This window comes from Nuphar pumila, chromosome 1 (assembly GCF_984573655.1).
Source record: "Nuphar pumila chromosome 1, dmNupPumi1.hap1.1, whole genome shotgun sequence".
NCBI classification, from domain to species: domain Eukaryota; kingdom Viridiplantae; phylum Streptophyta; class Magnoliopsida; order Nymphaeales; family Nymphaeaceae; genus Nuphar; species Nuphar pumila.
The window spans coordinates 7,331,995-7,348,159 of record NC_143249.1 but is presented as its reverse complement, the minus strand read 5'-3'; the positions used below and the strand labels follow the sequence as shown (position 1 = coordinate 7,348,159).

Genomic DNA, 16,165 nt, shown 5'->3' with positions numbered 1-16,165 from the left:
AAAGTTCAAACAAACATTTTTGATGGCTCAGGTTCGTTTCGCCGGATGACCATCGGATCGCCGGCTCACCATCGTTTCGCCGGATCACCATCGGATCGTCGGCTAAGGTTCATTTCGCTGTGTAGACTTTGAAGAGTCAACATCATCCTCGACTTTCTGGATGAAGGACATATTTGTCCTTTTTTGAACCATTTGTTTTCCTTTTTTGAATGAAGAACGCTTTTGTCATTTTTTAAACCGTCATTTTATGACAAGAATAGCAAGAAAGGGTACTTAAGTCTTTGCAACCGAACATTTCTCCAATGCTGAGTGATGTCAACATACACGGGAATACGAGCCCCATGTGCTTATATACGTGGTGCTTTTTGGGACCCTCCAAACATAGACGTGGGATTCAGTGAATCATCGGGGGCGAACATACACCACCCTCCCATAGTAATTAGCATCATCTTATCAAAATCTGTTTGAATTGGCCGATTCAAATCAAAATGGCACATCATCATTTTTTTTTATATATTTGTGATAATTATGATATTTATTTTCTATTACATCTTTTAAGAATTAAATAAACATTTTAAAATTTGATTGAACTTCGAAGTCATTATTTGTTTCATTGCTCTATTTTCGTTTTTAGAAAATTTTATATTTCAAATTTTGATTGAACCTAAGTCATTATTTGCTTCATTTCTCTATTTTATTTTTTTAGAGAACTTTTCTAAACTTTTTTGTTTTAAGTTTTTTATATTTATTTTTTAAATAAACTGATTCAAGATGATCCAATTTAGGACGATTTTCTGATTTTTTTTTAAGGATCAATTCAGAAACCAAGTATGACAACATTGGTTAACATGCCCCATGGCCCTCAAGGGCTTCTCCCTTCTGGTAGGGGATATTTGTGAATGTCACCAAGTTGACAAGATGTCACAAGTTGGAAACCCACAGGTGGTGTCTCTTGCCGCAAGGTCGGAGCTGAAGGTACTCTCCCATGGGCAAGGGGACCCTCAATGATTTTACCAACAGGAGGCCGTCCAATGTGCGGTTGGCGATGAGGGAGTTTTTCCCTTGGATTAACTCACAAATAAAAAGGACCAACAGCCTCATACATGATCTATAGCATTTTTGAACCCCCATGTGATGAACTAGCATGGCGAACTGAAAATTATGACAAGGGCCCACCCGGAGAGCAGGAAGTTCACAGAATCAATCAAATGTCCTCTAAAGGCTCCTTTTTCATGAAAAAAAGGGTCCATCTTGTCCTAAAAGATGGGGCTTTCCCACTATGGCCCATGGGTGGAACAAACACTAAAACAAAGGGAAGGAAAAGTCTATGCTAGCAGTTGTGAGCCTCTGGCTTTTCCCTCCTGTGACATGAGAATCCATTCACACCTCCTTTTGGGCATGTTTGAAAGAGAGAGCAACTCTTGTAGAAAAAGAAAGTTTTTCCTAAGGGCATGTTTGGAAGCGAGAAAGATGTATAACAAGTGATGCAAAATGAAAAAATCTGTACGGATTTTCCGACCATTCCAAACGAGAAACTTTTTTTATTAAGAGGGTTTTTCTAAAAAGTACGCTTTTTGATAGGAAACATTCCTTCGTGGGGGAGGTGGAGGATTTTTTTCTACCAAGAGAATTTATTTTTACACTCCTCACCACCCATCTCACCACCACCTTCCTCCTCCTCTCTCATTTTTTCACATTTTCTCACCCTGTATTTCTGATGCTACACACAAGCAAAAAACTTTTTTTTGGAAAACTTCTCATCTCAAAAACTCTCATGGACTAAACTTTATTTTCCTATGAGAGTTTCTCTCTTCCAAACGTGCCCTATTAGAGTTTTTAATATGAGAAGTTTTTCAAAAGAAAGTTTTTCACTTGTTTGTGTAGCATAAGAAAAACAGAGTGAAAAAAATGAGAGAGAGGAGGATGAGAGTGGCGGTAAGATGGATGGTGATGATGATATGGGTGATGTGGAGTGTAAATATAAATTTTCTCTTGGTAAGAAACATTACTTTACACTCCCCCCCCTCACACACACACACTCCCCCCCCCCCCCCCCACACACACACACACATGGACTAATGTTTCCTATAAAAAAGTATACTTTTTAGAAAAAGTCTCCTTCATTTGGAAGGGTCAGAAAATTCATATGGATTTTTTTTTTTGCATCACTTTTCCTGTCTTTCTGGCTTCCACCAAACGTGCCTTTTGTGAAAGCTATGTTAGCAAGAGTTTTTAGAAACCCGTGCCTTTTCTCATGAAAGGGCCTTCCTTTTCATGAGAATAAAACAAATGGATCATAAGTGAATCTAACCCATGAAAAAACACCAGGACACCGCTTCTTACGCTATTCAAAACTTGATAGTTAGTGATATTAGTAAATCTAGATCAATATGATTAAGGCTAAAATTTTGTCAAATTGTTATTCTTTTTTTTCACGCGGAAGCTGGCCAAGTTACGGAACCCATGAGTTTAATTTGGATTTGTGTAATTAGGTGGAACTTGAAATGCAATTTAATCAAAATTCAGAGAAAAACCCGCATGGAATTAAATTCTAATTCCACCCAATTCCATGAAACCAAACAAGCCCCCCCTGGTCACACATGAGGATTATCTTGCAGTAAGCCCACCCCAACAGCCCAAGAAGCCAAACTCTGCAAAACTAAACTGGCAACATCAAGGTAATTAGGTGAAAGATGAGTGATAAGCTCACTCTCTCATAGGATTGGTTGTGGGAGTAATCGTATCCGATCTTCTGATCCTGTTTCTTCTCTGGTGGTCGCAAGAATTACTGCAACTTGGTCCAACCTGCCTGCAAATCTTGGTGAAGCCAGGGGACCTAGCCCAACCTAGCCAGGTAAGAGGCCTAGGCCAATCGACCCAACCAAGGCCAAGGTAGGATTTGTAGCTCACTCTTAAGAATGTTGACTAAGCCACAAGCTAGAGCATGACCACTGTTGGGGTACTCTTGCTGCATCATTTCCTCTTATATTCACAAGATGTGGAGCTTTATCAACCTCACAAGCTTTGGCTCGAGTAAATGCAATTCCCAAATACAAATTCAAAAAAGGTAGAATGAAGACAGCCTAGAATTCCAAGGCAAGTTGCTTGTGGCGATTGAGATCGTTGAGATATCTGGTTGATGAGTATTCATCCACGTCCAAAGCACTCAACAAGAGCGTACGGCCACTGCTCGACTCGCGTTGCCCCCTTCCCACTGACTCCATGGTTGCAACCTCACCTTTTAGAAGCCTCACAACCTGCAAACAAACAAGGGAATTCAATGCTACTGCAACTTGGCCATGTGCTCATACATCACTGTCCAACATGTTTGATGCAAATCAAGAACGCCACATTGTCCAAGTTCATAGAATCCGTTTGGATCCATTTTGCATTTTGCCGTTTGGATTTTTAGTTTTCAAATTTTATTGGATTTCGGATATATGTATCCAATATATATCCATCATCAAAATGTGTCTGATCTAGATGTAGATTTTTTTTTTGGGTCGGGGGATAGGCCAAGAGAAAACACCCACTCCCTCAGCAAGTGCAAATTGGCAGGCCTCGAGTTGGTAAAACTCTTGAAGCCCCCCCTTTTCCACTGAGGAGTATATACAGATTCCACCTTCTGTCAAGGGATACTCACCATATTTAGATTTTACAAGTTAACTAGAATTAGAAGACCTATGAAGTTTTTTTAAAATTTGTAAAGTAGGAAAATGGGAATCTATCCGATTTCATCCATGCCCGACCCATACCAGATGGGGCTTTTTGAAAATTTCTGTATTTTTTCGAGTTCTATGTGCTTGTTTTCATAGGAATTGGGTCTTGGATCATTTGATTCCGATGCTCGAATAAGTTTTTATAAGGTTCCAAAATCAGCGGTCTACAATTTTTTAAAACTTTTGAGGCTTCAAAAACCGCTTTTTCATCCAAAATACATGATCCAAGAGTATCATGCAAAACACATCAGTAAGGTCCGATTTTTGAGAAAAAAAAAAACCCATCGGGTATGGGTCCAGCAGGGATGGGGTCGGGTATATTAGCACTTCTCTTATAAAGTATATCTTAATTGGAAGCTTATCAAAATTTTGAATAATTATCTTTAAATAGATAACATGACAAACAAATACAGGAATATTCACAAGAATCTACATGTGTAGGCTAAAAGTTTCACCAAAACGACAAATGGCAACCATTTTCTGGTGGGCCCACGACGACAAGCCATGGCTGCATGTAGCTAGAAGTGGTCATGGTCCTAGTTAAGAGTGCACAAAAGCTGGGTTCGAGCCGAGCTTTAGCTTCAAAAGCTCGGTTCGACAAGTATTTTCACTGTTCAGGCTCGGCTCGAGCTTGAAGCCAAGCTGGAGAATAACCGTACGAGGTCACCAGCTGATCTTGAGCCTAGCTCAGCTCGGCTCGTTGGACTTTAACTGGCTCGGCTTGGCATGGATATTTGCCTGCAACTCTGCAAGAGAGAGAGAGAGAGAGAGAGAGAGAGAGAGAGAGAGAGAGAGAGAGAGAGAGAGAGAGAAGGAGAAATGAGGATTGAGGAGCCCTCACCATCACCGCTACCTGTTGCCATCGTCGTCGCTGGCCTATATATCGCTCACGGAAGAGGAAAGACTCGAAGAGGGCAGGAGAGGAGGGAAAGCTGTCGCAGTCGGCAACAACCCCAACCCAGTAAAGCACTAACCCTAAAATCGTATATATGGGCTATTGCAGAACCGTTGATCTTTATGTAACTCAAAGTCAGTAAAGTTTAACAAACCAGAAAGGCTGATAGAACTCGGCTCGAATGTCTGCCCGAGCTTGTGCCTTTGTACAAGCTCGGCTCAGTTAGGTGGTCGGGCGAACACGACTTGGGCTTAGACCGAGCCGAGCCGGAGCTCAGGCTAACCCAACTCGTTGTGCAGCCCTAGTCCTAGTGATCTGTGGACCTATGCTCAATGTTTCCACGAGTACAACGTGACTGAGTAGGACTGGCTACATAGAACATAGGGATGGCAGTGGACCGGGGGAAAGCGGGCCCCGCCTCGCCCCGTTTGGACCGGGGAAGAAGGGTATGAAACGGGGATGGAGGCAGGGACGAAGGTTAAAATCCACCCCTGTCCGGGGGTGGAGGCGGGGATGGACGTGCACTTTTCCCCGCCCCGATCCCCGCCTCATCCCCGCCCCGCCTCATCCCCGTTTGAACCGGGGATGGAGGACATGAAACGGGGATGAAGGCGGGGATGGAGGATAAAATCCATTCCCCGCCGGGGATGGAGGCGGGGCGGGGTGGAGACCTTGTCCCCGCCCCGCTGCCATCCCTAATAGAACATCACCATACCAGCGTGGTGCAATGTTGTTCATAATGTGACCCAACATAGCCAACCCCTATTTTGGACAAGAGCTAAGAAGATTATTCCCAAACATCACTATTTTTCCCGATACTTGAATCTCCATTCACACGGTATCACCATAATGGAAAGTCCATTTCAGGATAGGCCTGGTTCATGGGTCTTTAGCCTCATGCTTCCTTAACAATAAGCAAAAAACAGTGATAAATGTGATAGTGTTTTCTGAAATTAAATAGATTGAAAACATTATGACATTGACCCATTCAGAGCATACAAAATATTGTGATATTTTAAGCGAAAATTAATATAGTAACTCTATCCAATATTTCATTTTTGTTCAAAAATATGTTCTGTATATTGTTACATATTTAATTTTAAAGTTTTTGCTTATATTTTCGTAATTTTCAATTTTATTTATGTTGCTGATATTTTACCAATATATATATAAAAATTAATGCGAAGAATATACAATTTTAATTTCTCACAAGAAATTCACAGCAGTTAAATCATTTTTTAAAACTTTGGTCGCTATGGTTAAAATGAAAATCTTACGCTAGTCTGCTTGCTAATGCTTTCATTCTAATTAACAGTAATAATAATCAAAGATTAACCTGGCTAATTCGCGGCCTTGCGGCAGCCAAGTGGTGAATGCACATGGACGCAGTCAGCATAGCCCAGTTCATTTCGCAAGGATCATAATCATCCCCTAGGCTAGGATCCACCAATTCTTTCACATAATTGCTACCAAGCAATGGTTTTGCCTAGAAAATTAACAAGCATTAGCAAGCCTATGCATCTGCATTTTCAATCAGGGTGCATTTGAGTGTCTCGGTTCTCAAATCTGAGGAGTAACCACCCTCAGGATCAAAGACCTAGTCGCGCTGGCTTCGCCTGACGTAGTGAGGGATCTCGGCGCGGGCTCCGTGTCATATCAACTCCTCACATCACATCATATCGGATCGATCCAAGGCAATCAAATTAACGCACCCTCAGTGACTAGATGAAAGCGCAGAAAGAATATGGAAATGCATACCCACATAAGAAGGCTCTGCCTGCACGAGTCGATAGCACATCTCCCAGTAATGAGCTCAAGAAGCAAAACCCCAAATGCAAAGACATCAATTTTCTCATCCACAATCCCATGCATGAAGTACTCTGGTGCCAAGTACCTTAATTAAAGCATTATACATACCTAAACACAATTAGTAGTTATAAGCAAAGCCATTTCAACTAATTATCTTCTATCAACATGTGCAAGAGCTACCCCATAAGGGCTCTGCACACTGGGCTAGATGGGTTGGCTTAAGGCTTTTAAGTTGAAGGAGGTCGAGAGTTTGATACCCGGGATGTGCTGTCTGCACACTGGGCTAGATGGGTCGGCTTAAGGCTTTTAAGTTGAAGGAGGTCGAGAGTTCGATACCCGGGATGTGCATACTGCAGCGATGGTTTCTTCATGTTACGTCAAAAATAAAAAATGGTTGAATAGATGGTCATAAAACATTGGCTTGGTCTTCATTGTTTATTTGTCCTAGGAGTTTAAATGGGCTGGTTTGGGTTGGGTTCCATCAGACCCATTTTTTAATTGGGTCTCAAAGTGAACCCAACCCTGAATCGACACGATATAGACTCATTTTCGGTTCTGAGTACTGTTTATTCTAGCTAGGCCGAAATAGGTTATCGGTTTTGGTTATATATATCGGGTCAAGCATTTTACACATCGGGTGCAGCTCTGTTTGAATCAGAAATGGATTCAGTCTAAGTGGTTTGGGAGATAACCAGTTCAGGTCCATATAGGTTCAATTCTATAAATAGTGCGAGTCTGTACCAACCAGGTAGCTTTGCAATCATCTAGGCATAACCTATAATAAAAATACTGAAAACAACTTATCTATATTATTAATTTTATAAAATTGGGAATATGTATACATTCATGTAATTAACATTTAAATAAGTTCGGGTATAAATTTTATTTGTTTTTTTACCAGTTGATGTCTGTTCAGATCCTTGCCGGTTTGGGTCATATGATAGAGGTATAATTCCTAGGGTTTAAAGGGGTCGAGTACAAATTGAGTTTGAGCTCGAGTTGGTTCAGATGCATATTTTAAAGAACCGATATGGTCAGGTATAAAAATGGGTGCGAGTTACAAAATTATCATACCCAAGAAGAGATTTGTTTTCTTAACATGTCTAAGTTTTGAACTCAATCAGATCCATGGGTCCGTTGGGCATGATCCACTGTTTGTGTGTTGCAAACCAGCCGGGTCGGACCTGGCCAAGGTTGGACAGGGGCCTAGCACCCACTGCGGTAGGATGATGGGCCTAATGGCTAGACCTGATGGTGAGGATATGGGATGAAATGGAAGGAGAAATACATACCCAAAAGTGCCTTCGATGGATGACACTATGTGGTGTGTCCACTGGTCAGGTAGCCATTTTGCTAGTCCAAAGTCCGATATCTGCATCAAATAAGTATCATATGAGAGAGAGAGAGATATGCATCAGTAGGGATGCTAATGAATCAGATTTTATCCTATATCTAACTGAATTCTATTCTGTTTAGTTGCATTTGGAATGCCAAAACCATATCCGATTATAATCGGATACGGATATGGTTTTGATTTTTTGCTACCGAGTTTGAATTCAAATCCCTTTAGCCAACATTAGACGAATATGGTATACAGGCTACATCCAATCTGAATCTGAATCTGAAATGTTTACATCCGTACCCATCAGGGTTCACCCAAACCCGCCCAAGTAACATGCAGTCGGGTATGGGTATACCCAACCGGCATTATGTCAGGTCAAGAAAATGAACCGCGCACTGTGTAACTTAAATGGTATTTAAAACATTTATTTGCATTTAAAAATACATACAAAATACTCGGGTCATTTAGGTCGGGTCAGATATAATGGCAAAGATTATATATCAAAAACCCAGCCAGCATGTTACTCGGGTCAGGTTCAGGTCGAAATGAATAATAGTCGGGTCAGCATTTTTCATTCTCAAACCCGAATATTCAGGTTCAGGTTGGGTCAGATATCCGACACAAACCCAACCTTTAACAACCTGGTGATTGGTGAAACGTGCAAAGTGGGTCCCCATGCCCAAATGAACCAACTCTCTAAAAACACAAATAGGAGGAGGATCAGGTGAAATGTGATTGCACACTTTGGTGCTGCTGCACCTCATCACCCTCCATCAGCTGTTGGGCTCCATTGTATCCCAAAGATGGTGGGTGATCAGGTGCAGCAGCACGCCAAGAGTGTGCAATGACATTGCACCTGATGTCACAACAAAGAGGAAAGATCCCTTTCTCAACTAGTACTTTTGAGACAAAGAAGCACTCAAGAAAGATTATGTGAAAACAAAAAAAACAAATGTAAAATCATACCAGAGGTTGGTAGTCCTCTGCTAGCAAGATATTTGATGGCTTGATGTCCCTGTGAATTATACGACGTTGGCTGCCCTCATGCAGGTACTTCAGTCCTTCTGCCGTTCCCAAAGCAACCTTGTACCTGATTCCCCATTCTAATATTGCCCTTGGTCCTGCAAACACTAGGTCTCAGTGGGACGGACACATGACAAGATGTCCAAAAGATACGGGGGTGCATTTGGATGAATTGCAGGCAAGATTTCCTGAATTTTCAGTGACATAAAAGCAGACATTTTGGACCAACGGGGGGGGTGCCGCGTGGCTGGTAGGAGCTTTCTGTGTCTTCCTGTGTGGTGGGATGTTGCTGGTTCAAAACCCCATTGGTATGTTGAATAGTAATTGGTGGGGGTCTGCCTAACCCTAGCTTGTCTTTGAAAAAAAAAAATCAGACATTTTGGGCGTTTTTGATGTGATGCCGGATAAGTTTCCCAAAAAAAAAATCTTTTGGGGTTTAGGTGGACCCATATATGCCATCTAGGGGTGTCAAACCCGACCTGTCTGTATCAAACCCTGTAGGATCTGGGTTATGGTGAAAAATAAGAAGACCGGGGTGCAGACCTGAAGGTCCGATTAATACTTGGATCCGGGTATAGTTTGTGAAATTTTATATCAGACCCGGGCCTGACCCGAGTTTTGATTAAGACTTGCAATTTTTTAAGGTAAAAATGCTAAAAAAAATATTATTTTACCAGGTATGGCTCAGGTCTAGTTCATGTAGTTCTTATCAAGTACGGGTATGGTTTCTCTTATAATGGGTCTGATTAAACCCAGGTCTGAACCCGATACCATACTCAAAAATTGGGGTCAGGTCTGATTCAACCTGAGTCAGTACTAAACCCGATCCATTGACATCCCTAATGCCATCAAACACACCATTTAATCTCCCCTGTTTCTATCGCTTTCCAGGAGCTAATATCCTTGGGTGACTTCCATCAAAACCCACAACTTACAAATTTACGAAGTTCGATCCATATGTTGGACAAATTTTCAAATTAAGGAAATTTTGGTTTGTTTTTAATATTTACACGGAAAAAACACCCCCAAGATTAGAGACCTAGTCCTGCTGACTCTGCCTGTTGTACTTACGGTCACTGACCTGCTTGTGGGCTTACCCCTTGCCCTTAGAGAGTCTCCACGCTACGGCTTGCGCAAGGGATGACGCCTATGAGATTTGAACCTAAACCGCCTGCCTAGGGGCCAAGACCCCCTCCCATTGCCCCAAACCCCTTGCAACCTGGTCGATCAGGTGCAACAACAAAATTCAAGAAATTGTACAGATTTCTAGCATCATTTAACTAGAAAATCCAGACTTAACATGAAACGACTAAATCTTGGATTTGAATTTCATCCAAATGCCACCTAGATTTTCCCATAACAAATGAGGATATAGTTATATAGCAAAAAATAGTCATATATGAGGAAGATTTTCACCAAACAATTTGATAAAAGGATGATGAATCAACCAAAAAAAGGCTGAGTTGCCCTCAAAAGGGTTTGGGGTAGTGGGATGGGGCCTACCCCGCTAGGCAAGCGGTCTAGGTTCAAATCTCATCGGTGTCACCCCTTGCACAAGCCGAAGTGTGGTGACTCCCTGCCTAAGGAGTTTTAAGCGACTAGGACAATGACTGCAAAGCCAATGCTGCTAGGTCTATGTTCTTGGGTGGTTTCTCCGTTTCAATATAAAAAAAAAAAACAAGAAAAGAAATAAGAAGAAAAGAAAATGGACATTTGAGTAAATGGACGGCCACCAACACAAGCCCCTCATCCCCAACCAAAAAAATAAGAAGAAAAGAAAGCATTTGAGCAAGTTTTTTTTTTTTTAATGTAATTAATCACATTGTGCTCACGATCATAAACATTTGAGCAGTGTGGTTTTAGGGATCTAAGGTCCCTTATTTGCTTAAGAATCAAATTGTCCCTCGTTTGCTTAAGGGTCAGGGGTGGCTCAAGAGAAGTTGGGCCTTAAGTATATTTCATTAGAGGCCCATATTTCTTCATTTTTTTTTTCATTGGAGGCCTTCAGCATGTGAAATATGAGCGTTATATATTTTTTCATTTGAGGCCCTAGGCGGTGGCCTCAAATATCAAAAAGGCCAGCTCACCCTGGTTAGGATGGTTCTTGGAAAGGTGGTGGAACCCCATCTTGCTCAGGATCAATTCGCCCAGAGATGAGACTGGTGGGTTGTTCTTTGAGAGTTAGGACATTCACCTGGAGTTTACTATCTAGAAGGAGAGGCCCAGGTTCTATGTCATCTGAAAAAGAGAGTAGAAATCCTAAATTTATTAAGGTTTTGAAATCTTCCGTTTGCACGAGGGTCTGATTTGGGGTGGGCCCATGACAGATTTCGACCTCGAGATAAGAGCTTGGGGCATTCAAAATGCCCCTTAACCACCACAGAATTGTGCACATGCAATACACACGTAGAGGCTCCAAGGGGGGTTTGGCATAGTGGGATGAGAACTAGGCTGCTAAACAGGTGGTCTAGGTTCAAATCCCATGAACATCACCTCTTGCGCAAGCCGAAGCGTGGCAATTGCTGGGGCAAGGGGTAGGTCTCTGATCCTGAGAGTGGTTTCTCCATGTAAATAAGCCCTGGGGGCAGGGTCCTAACCTCGTAGTTTTATGCTGCCGGCACGACGATAGTAGGTATAGCAGGCTGAGCCAGCGCGACCAGGTCTTCGTGTCGGGTGCAGTTTCTTCAAGTTATTAATCTAAAAAAAATATACAAACACCTATGCGAGCGCACACACACCACCTCTAATTTGGTATACATATGCAGGAAAAAGGGGATCAATATGCAAATCCTGACATAAACAAATCTGGGATCAATATGCAAATGTTGACGTGAGCATATGGGCAAATACAGAGACTTACCATGAAGCATGGATGCTAAGCTGCCATGAGGGGAGAACTGGAGAACCAGATGAAGGCCTCCTTCCACCCCAAACCCAATCAAGCGAGCGGCATTTGGGTGGTTTATATGTGCAATAATCCCCAGCTCTGATAGGAAATCCCCTATCCTCTCTTCCTCTGTGCTCCCTTTAGTCAATCTCTTGATGGCTACAAGTTGCCCATCTGACAGGCATCCCCTATAAATCTCAGCATGACCACCTTTTCCTATCAATCTCTCTGCCAAAAGGTTCAAGGTTTCAATACCAAAATATAGGCATTTTCAGTTTGCTTCAACATGATAATATTGCTCCTGATATTCATAAAAATCATGCGATTTCATCTTTATAACAAACACAGGCTGTGTTGTGTTTGGCAAACAGGTGAAATATGACCAAGTTCATGAATTTTAATATCTACTATGTATACCATGTATACTATGTAATTGTTAAACTCTCTCTCTCTCTCTCTCTCTCTCTCTCTCTCTCTCTCTCTCTCTCTCTCTCTGTTTATTGCATAAAGAAACCGCACTTGGGATCGGCAACCTAAACATGCTGGTGTTAGCCTATTGTATCTATGGTCATCATCTTGGCAGCATAAAACTCTATGGGCACCCCCTCTACCCGAAGGAGCCGCCTGCTTCGCGTTGCAAGAGTGCTCATACTGGGACTCGAACTTGAGGTAGAGGGAGACGTCACTATCTACTAGCCTGAGTCCATGTGGGCAACTCCTTGGGGTCTACAATGTTTAGGTTTTTTCTTTCTTCAGAAACTTTCTTGAAGTCAAGATGTTAGGCATCAGAATTGGTAGGTTGGTGTTGTCAATATTCTTTCTTCGCCCATATTTCAAAAGAAAAATAAATTTCGGCAGACATAACTATGAGTTCCTAGGGACCATTGACTTTGATAGGAAAATGAAAACAGAAACAGATTCTGAATTTTATGTTAGCTGCAGCGTATTGACTTTATCTTCTGCATCAAGACAAGGTAGAAGCAAATGAAAAAGCAGGACTCCCAACGTTGACTCCCTATATATGAGAGAAAAGTATGTATGATGCTGTTGATGATCATGATCACGAGAGTGAATAGATAATGATAAATAGGCTACACACAAAAAGGTAACTTGTAGTTTGACATTAGGTAGATAGAAAAAACAAATGAACAAAGTAGGGCCCAAAGCTGAAACTATGCAGATTGCAGTCCTAAGACAAATCAGGATATACCCTTCATCAATTAAAGGGTAGCAAGCCACATATCCGACATCTAACGGAAACAGGTCACACACTTCCACCGTCTAAAGATTATGGTTCTCTAATGCAGCGATTAAACGGCTATGGATTATCCCCATCAATATGTAGAATGTGTTTAGCACAATCTAATGTTCAGCAACTATATACAGAACTAAGAGTGTCATATCGTGAAACTTCTAATGGTATGGCAGGATCATTTCAATCTGTTGTAAAAGCACTGCCCTGAAGTTAAAATAGACCAAGAATGTCCACCACAGAATCTTGTGAACTATATCAAAAGTACGATTTTCTTTCTTCTATTTTAAGAAGGGAGATGAAACTGAAAAAAGAGGTTTAAATTCATGTTTTCTTCTCCTTAAAAAACTATAGAACAAGATGATTCCCAATGTGTGTACTTGTGTTAAAGCGCTGAAGGCGCCTTTCTAAAGGATGAAGGATTGATCCTAAGGTTTTACTGAGTTGAGGGCCTCTCGGGATTCAAACCCGCCTACAATTAAATAGGTTTTTTTTGGATAATCCAAAGAGAACCCTCATCACAGGCCGCACATTGACTGGCCTCTCGTTGGTAAAACCCTTGAGATCCCCCTGCCCACCTTGGCACCCAGCTTCAACCTTGCAGCAAAGGACTACCAGTGGATTTCAAACTTGTGATGTCCCATCAACGTGGTGACATTCACAAGTCGCCGCCCCTACCATATGAGCCTTGTGGGCAACACCTTAAACAGGTTTTATTGTCATAAAAGAGAGAGAGGTATGAAATAAGATTGAGCACACTCACCAATACTAAAGTTGTCAGTAGCAGAAGCAAGCTCATCATAATCGAAGCTCCTCCATGATGGCCTTGAATTTGACAGAGCTCCAAACACTCCAGCATCATCTTCCTCAAATTGGCACGGCCGATCAACCTCCCTAGGTGCATTCTTTTCCCCCAACGCAGAGTACCCTATCGGCGGAAAAGTAGAAAGCCTTCTCATGGACTTGGACTTCCACTTGTGGAGCAGAGTCCTCCATTGTGACCCATCAGAGCAACTCAGTCTCCCAACAGAGGAGGTGCTGCTTCTACTGCTACTGCTGCTGCTATCTGAATAGAGCACCAAAGCAGAACCTTCTAAAACCGTCCTGGGGGAGCTCTGCTGCTCGTTGGTGGTATCCAAATTGAGGTCTTTTGATGGTTCTTCCCTCTCTGTGTTTCCATTTTTAGACCCTGGTCCTAGAGAGAGAGAGAGAGAGAGAATTGGATCTGTTGCATGAGTACGGCTACCGTCGATTGAAATCATGTAAAAGAACAAGAAATAAGAGGATGGTCATGCATCAAAATATAGTTTACCTTCAACTTCTTCCATTATGTTTTGATTGGAGGCATGGTTGGAGAGCTTCGTTTGGTTCTCACCACCCATTCCTGAAGAGATCCAAGACATGATGAAGCAGAGCAATAACAGAGCAGAGAGACATGGGCAGATTTTTTCAAGGAAAACGATCATAAAAGAGTGAATGAGAAAAAGATTACTTGGAAGTCAGGAAGGATGCTTTTTAGAGTGGATTTTTCTTCCTACCGAGCAATCAAAAAAAGGCAATGGAATCTGTGCAATTTATGCATTAGCCATACCTGCTTCCCAACGGTTTCACCAGTCAAGGCACGTGTATGGCTCTGAGTGTGTGAGAGAGAGAGGGAGATATTTCGGACCTTTTGGTTATTTATTAAGCAACGGTACACGGATCAGCAAATCATGTTAAAAATAGATTTGTTTCAAAACTTCAAAATTGTAGACCTTTTTTCTTTCTCCGCATGAAAGGGAGAGATTCAAGTAATTTTTCTATCAATCAACTAAGGTGGTCCTACCCCAGGTGACCAAGTTTGGTGTACCGAACTTTGTAACATGTGAAGCCGACCAATTAGGAACTCATTTCAAACAGTTTGCTTTTTGGAAGAGAAGAAAGTTCTCATATTTTAGAACACTTTGACGTGTACCTAATCAAGGCACTCTCACAAGACAAAGAGGAAAAAAAAATTAAGAACAAAAGAAAAACAAGATTTTCTTGTACATTTGAAAATATTATTCTGTTATTTTTTAATAATATTTCAATAAAATATATTATATATATTAAAACATTGAAAATAGTTTTTATTGATTAAACTATTAAAAAAATCATGTGTCTTCGTATTTTATTTTTGAATTTTTTTTGGTACATGTGTGTCGAATTCCAGTCATGTATCAGGTTGTATCCGTGTCTTTGTGACAGTCTCTCTCTCTCTCGTGGAAAAATCATGGTTTTATAAGCAGGCAAGCCAAATAAATTTCTGAAGAAATTGAAGTCTAAACAACCAATTAAATTAATAAATGATATTCACTGCTCTTAACACCATTTAGGAGGTAGGACCATAGTGACAAATATCGCGAGAAATTACCTGAAAGTTAAAAGCAGTAATTTCTTACAGTATTTTCAATTTCTTGTGATTTTTTTTGTAAGAAACATAAATATTGTAATTTAAATGTGATATTTATGTTTTATCAGCTATTTACCTTAAAAAAAACCGTGTATATTAATTTTTTTAATTTATTTCTTTATAAAAAAACATTTTTGATAATTTTAATTTATTTTTTATCACCAAGATTTTGCTGAAAATATGAGATTTACAAAAAGAAATTATTTTTTGCAAGTTTTGGCTGCCGAGATTTTGCGTTTTTTTTTTTACTTTTGTCACTATGCATAGGGCGTAGAACAAAAACAGTAGTCAATAGGGTTCTGACTTGTGCATCCATTTGAGGGTGTTATTTCTTAAAAAACAAAAACAAATTGTAGGTTTTATTGGTTCAGAACTACTTGCTGTCTGAAACCCACAAGGCCTTTACTCATCTAGCAGATGCTATGATGTCATCAAGTTGATATGACAAGCTCGAAACTCATGGTTGGTGTCCCTTGCTGCAAGGTCGAATCCGGATGTACTTGGTGGGCAGGGGACCTCAAGAATTTTACCAACAGGAGGTCAGCCGATGTGGGGTTGGTGATGGGTTTTCCTTTAAATTATCAAAAAAAAAAACTATCAATATTGTTCCAAGACGAAGAAGCTGGTTTCATTGTTTATTGCTTTTTTTTTTTAGATAATCTAAAGGTAAACCCCCAATCACGCACTGCACATTGGCAGGCCTCCCCTTGGTAAAACCCTTAAGGTCCCCCTTGCCCACCGGAGAGTAGGCAAAGCTTCAACCTTGCAGCAAGGGATGCCACCCCTGAGTTTCAAATTTGTGATGAC

The 16,165-nt window shown here is 41.1% G+C and overlaps 1 protein-coding gene across 1 annotated transcript; it reads right to left on the bottom strand.

Annotated features, from left to right (window-relative positions):
• Positions 1-3,052: 3,052 nt before the first annotated feature.
• LOC149847840 (receptor-like cytosolic serine/threonine-protein kinase RBK1) lies at positions 3,053-14,389 on the bottom strand. Its single transcript, XM_090009622.1, has 8 exons — positions 14,240-14,389; positions 13,691-14,122; positions 11,649-11,903; positions 8,732-8,886; positions 7,716-7,795; positions 6,373-6,508; positions 5,951-6,100; positions 3,053-3,257 (listed from the first exon to the last, which is right to left on the bottom strand). Exons 1-8 carry the CDS (start codon positions 14,328-14,330, stop codon positions 3,084-3,086), a joined length of 1,473 nt encoding a protein of 490 aa, XP_089865748.1. The 5' UTR covers positions 14,331-14,389; the 3' UTR covers positions 3,053-3,083.
• Positions 14,390-16,165: the final 1,776 nt, after the last annotated feature.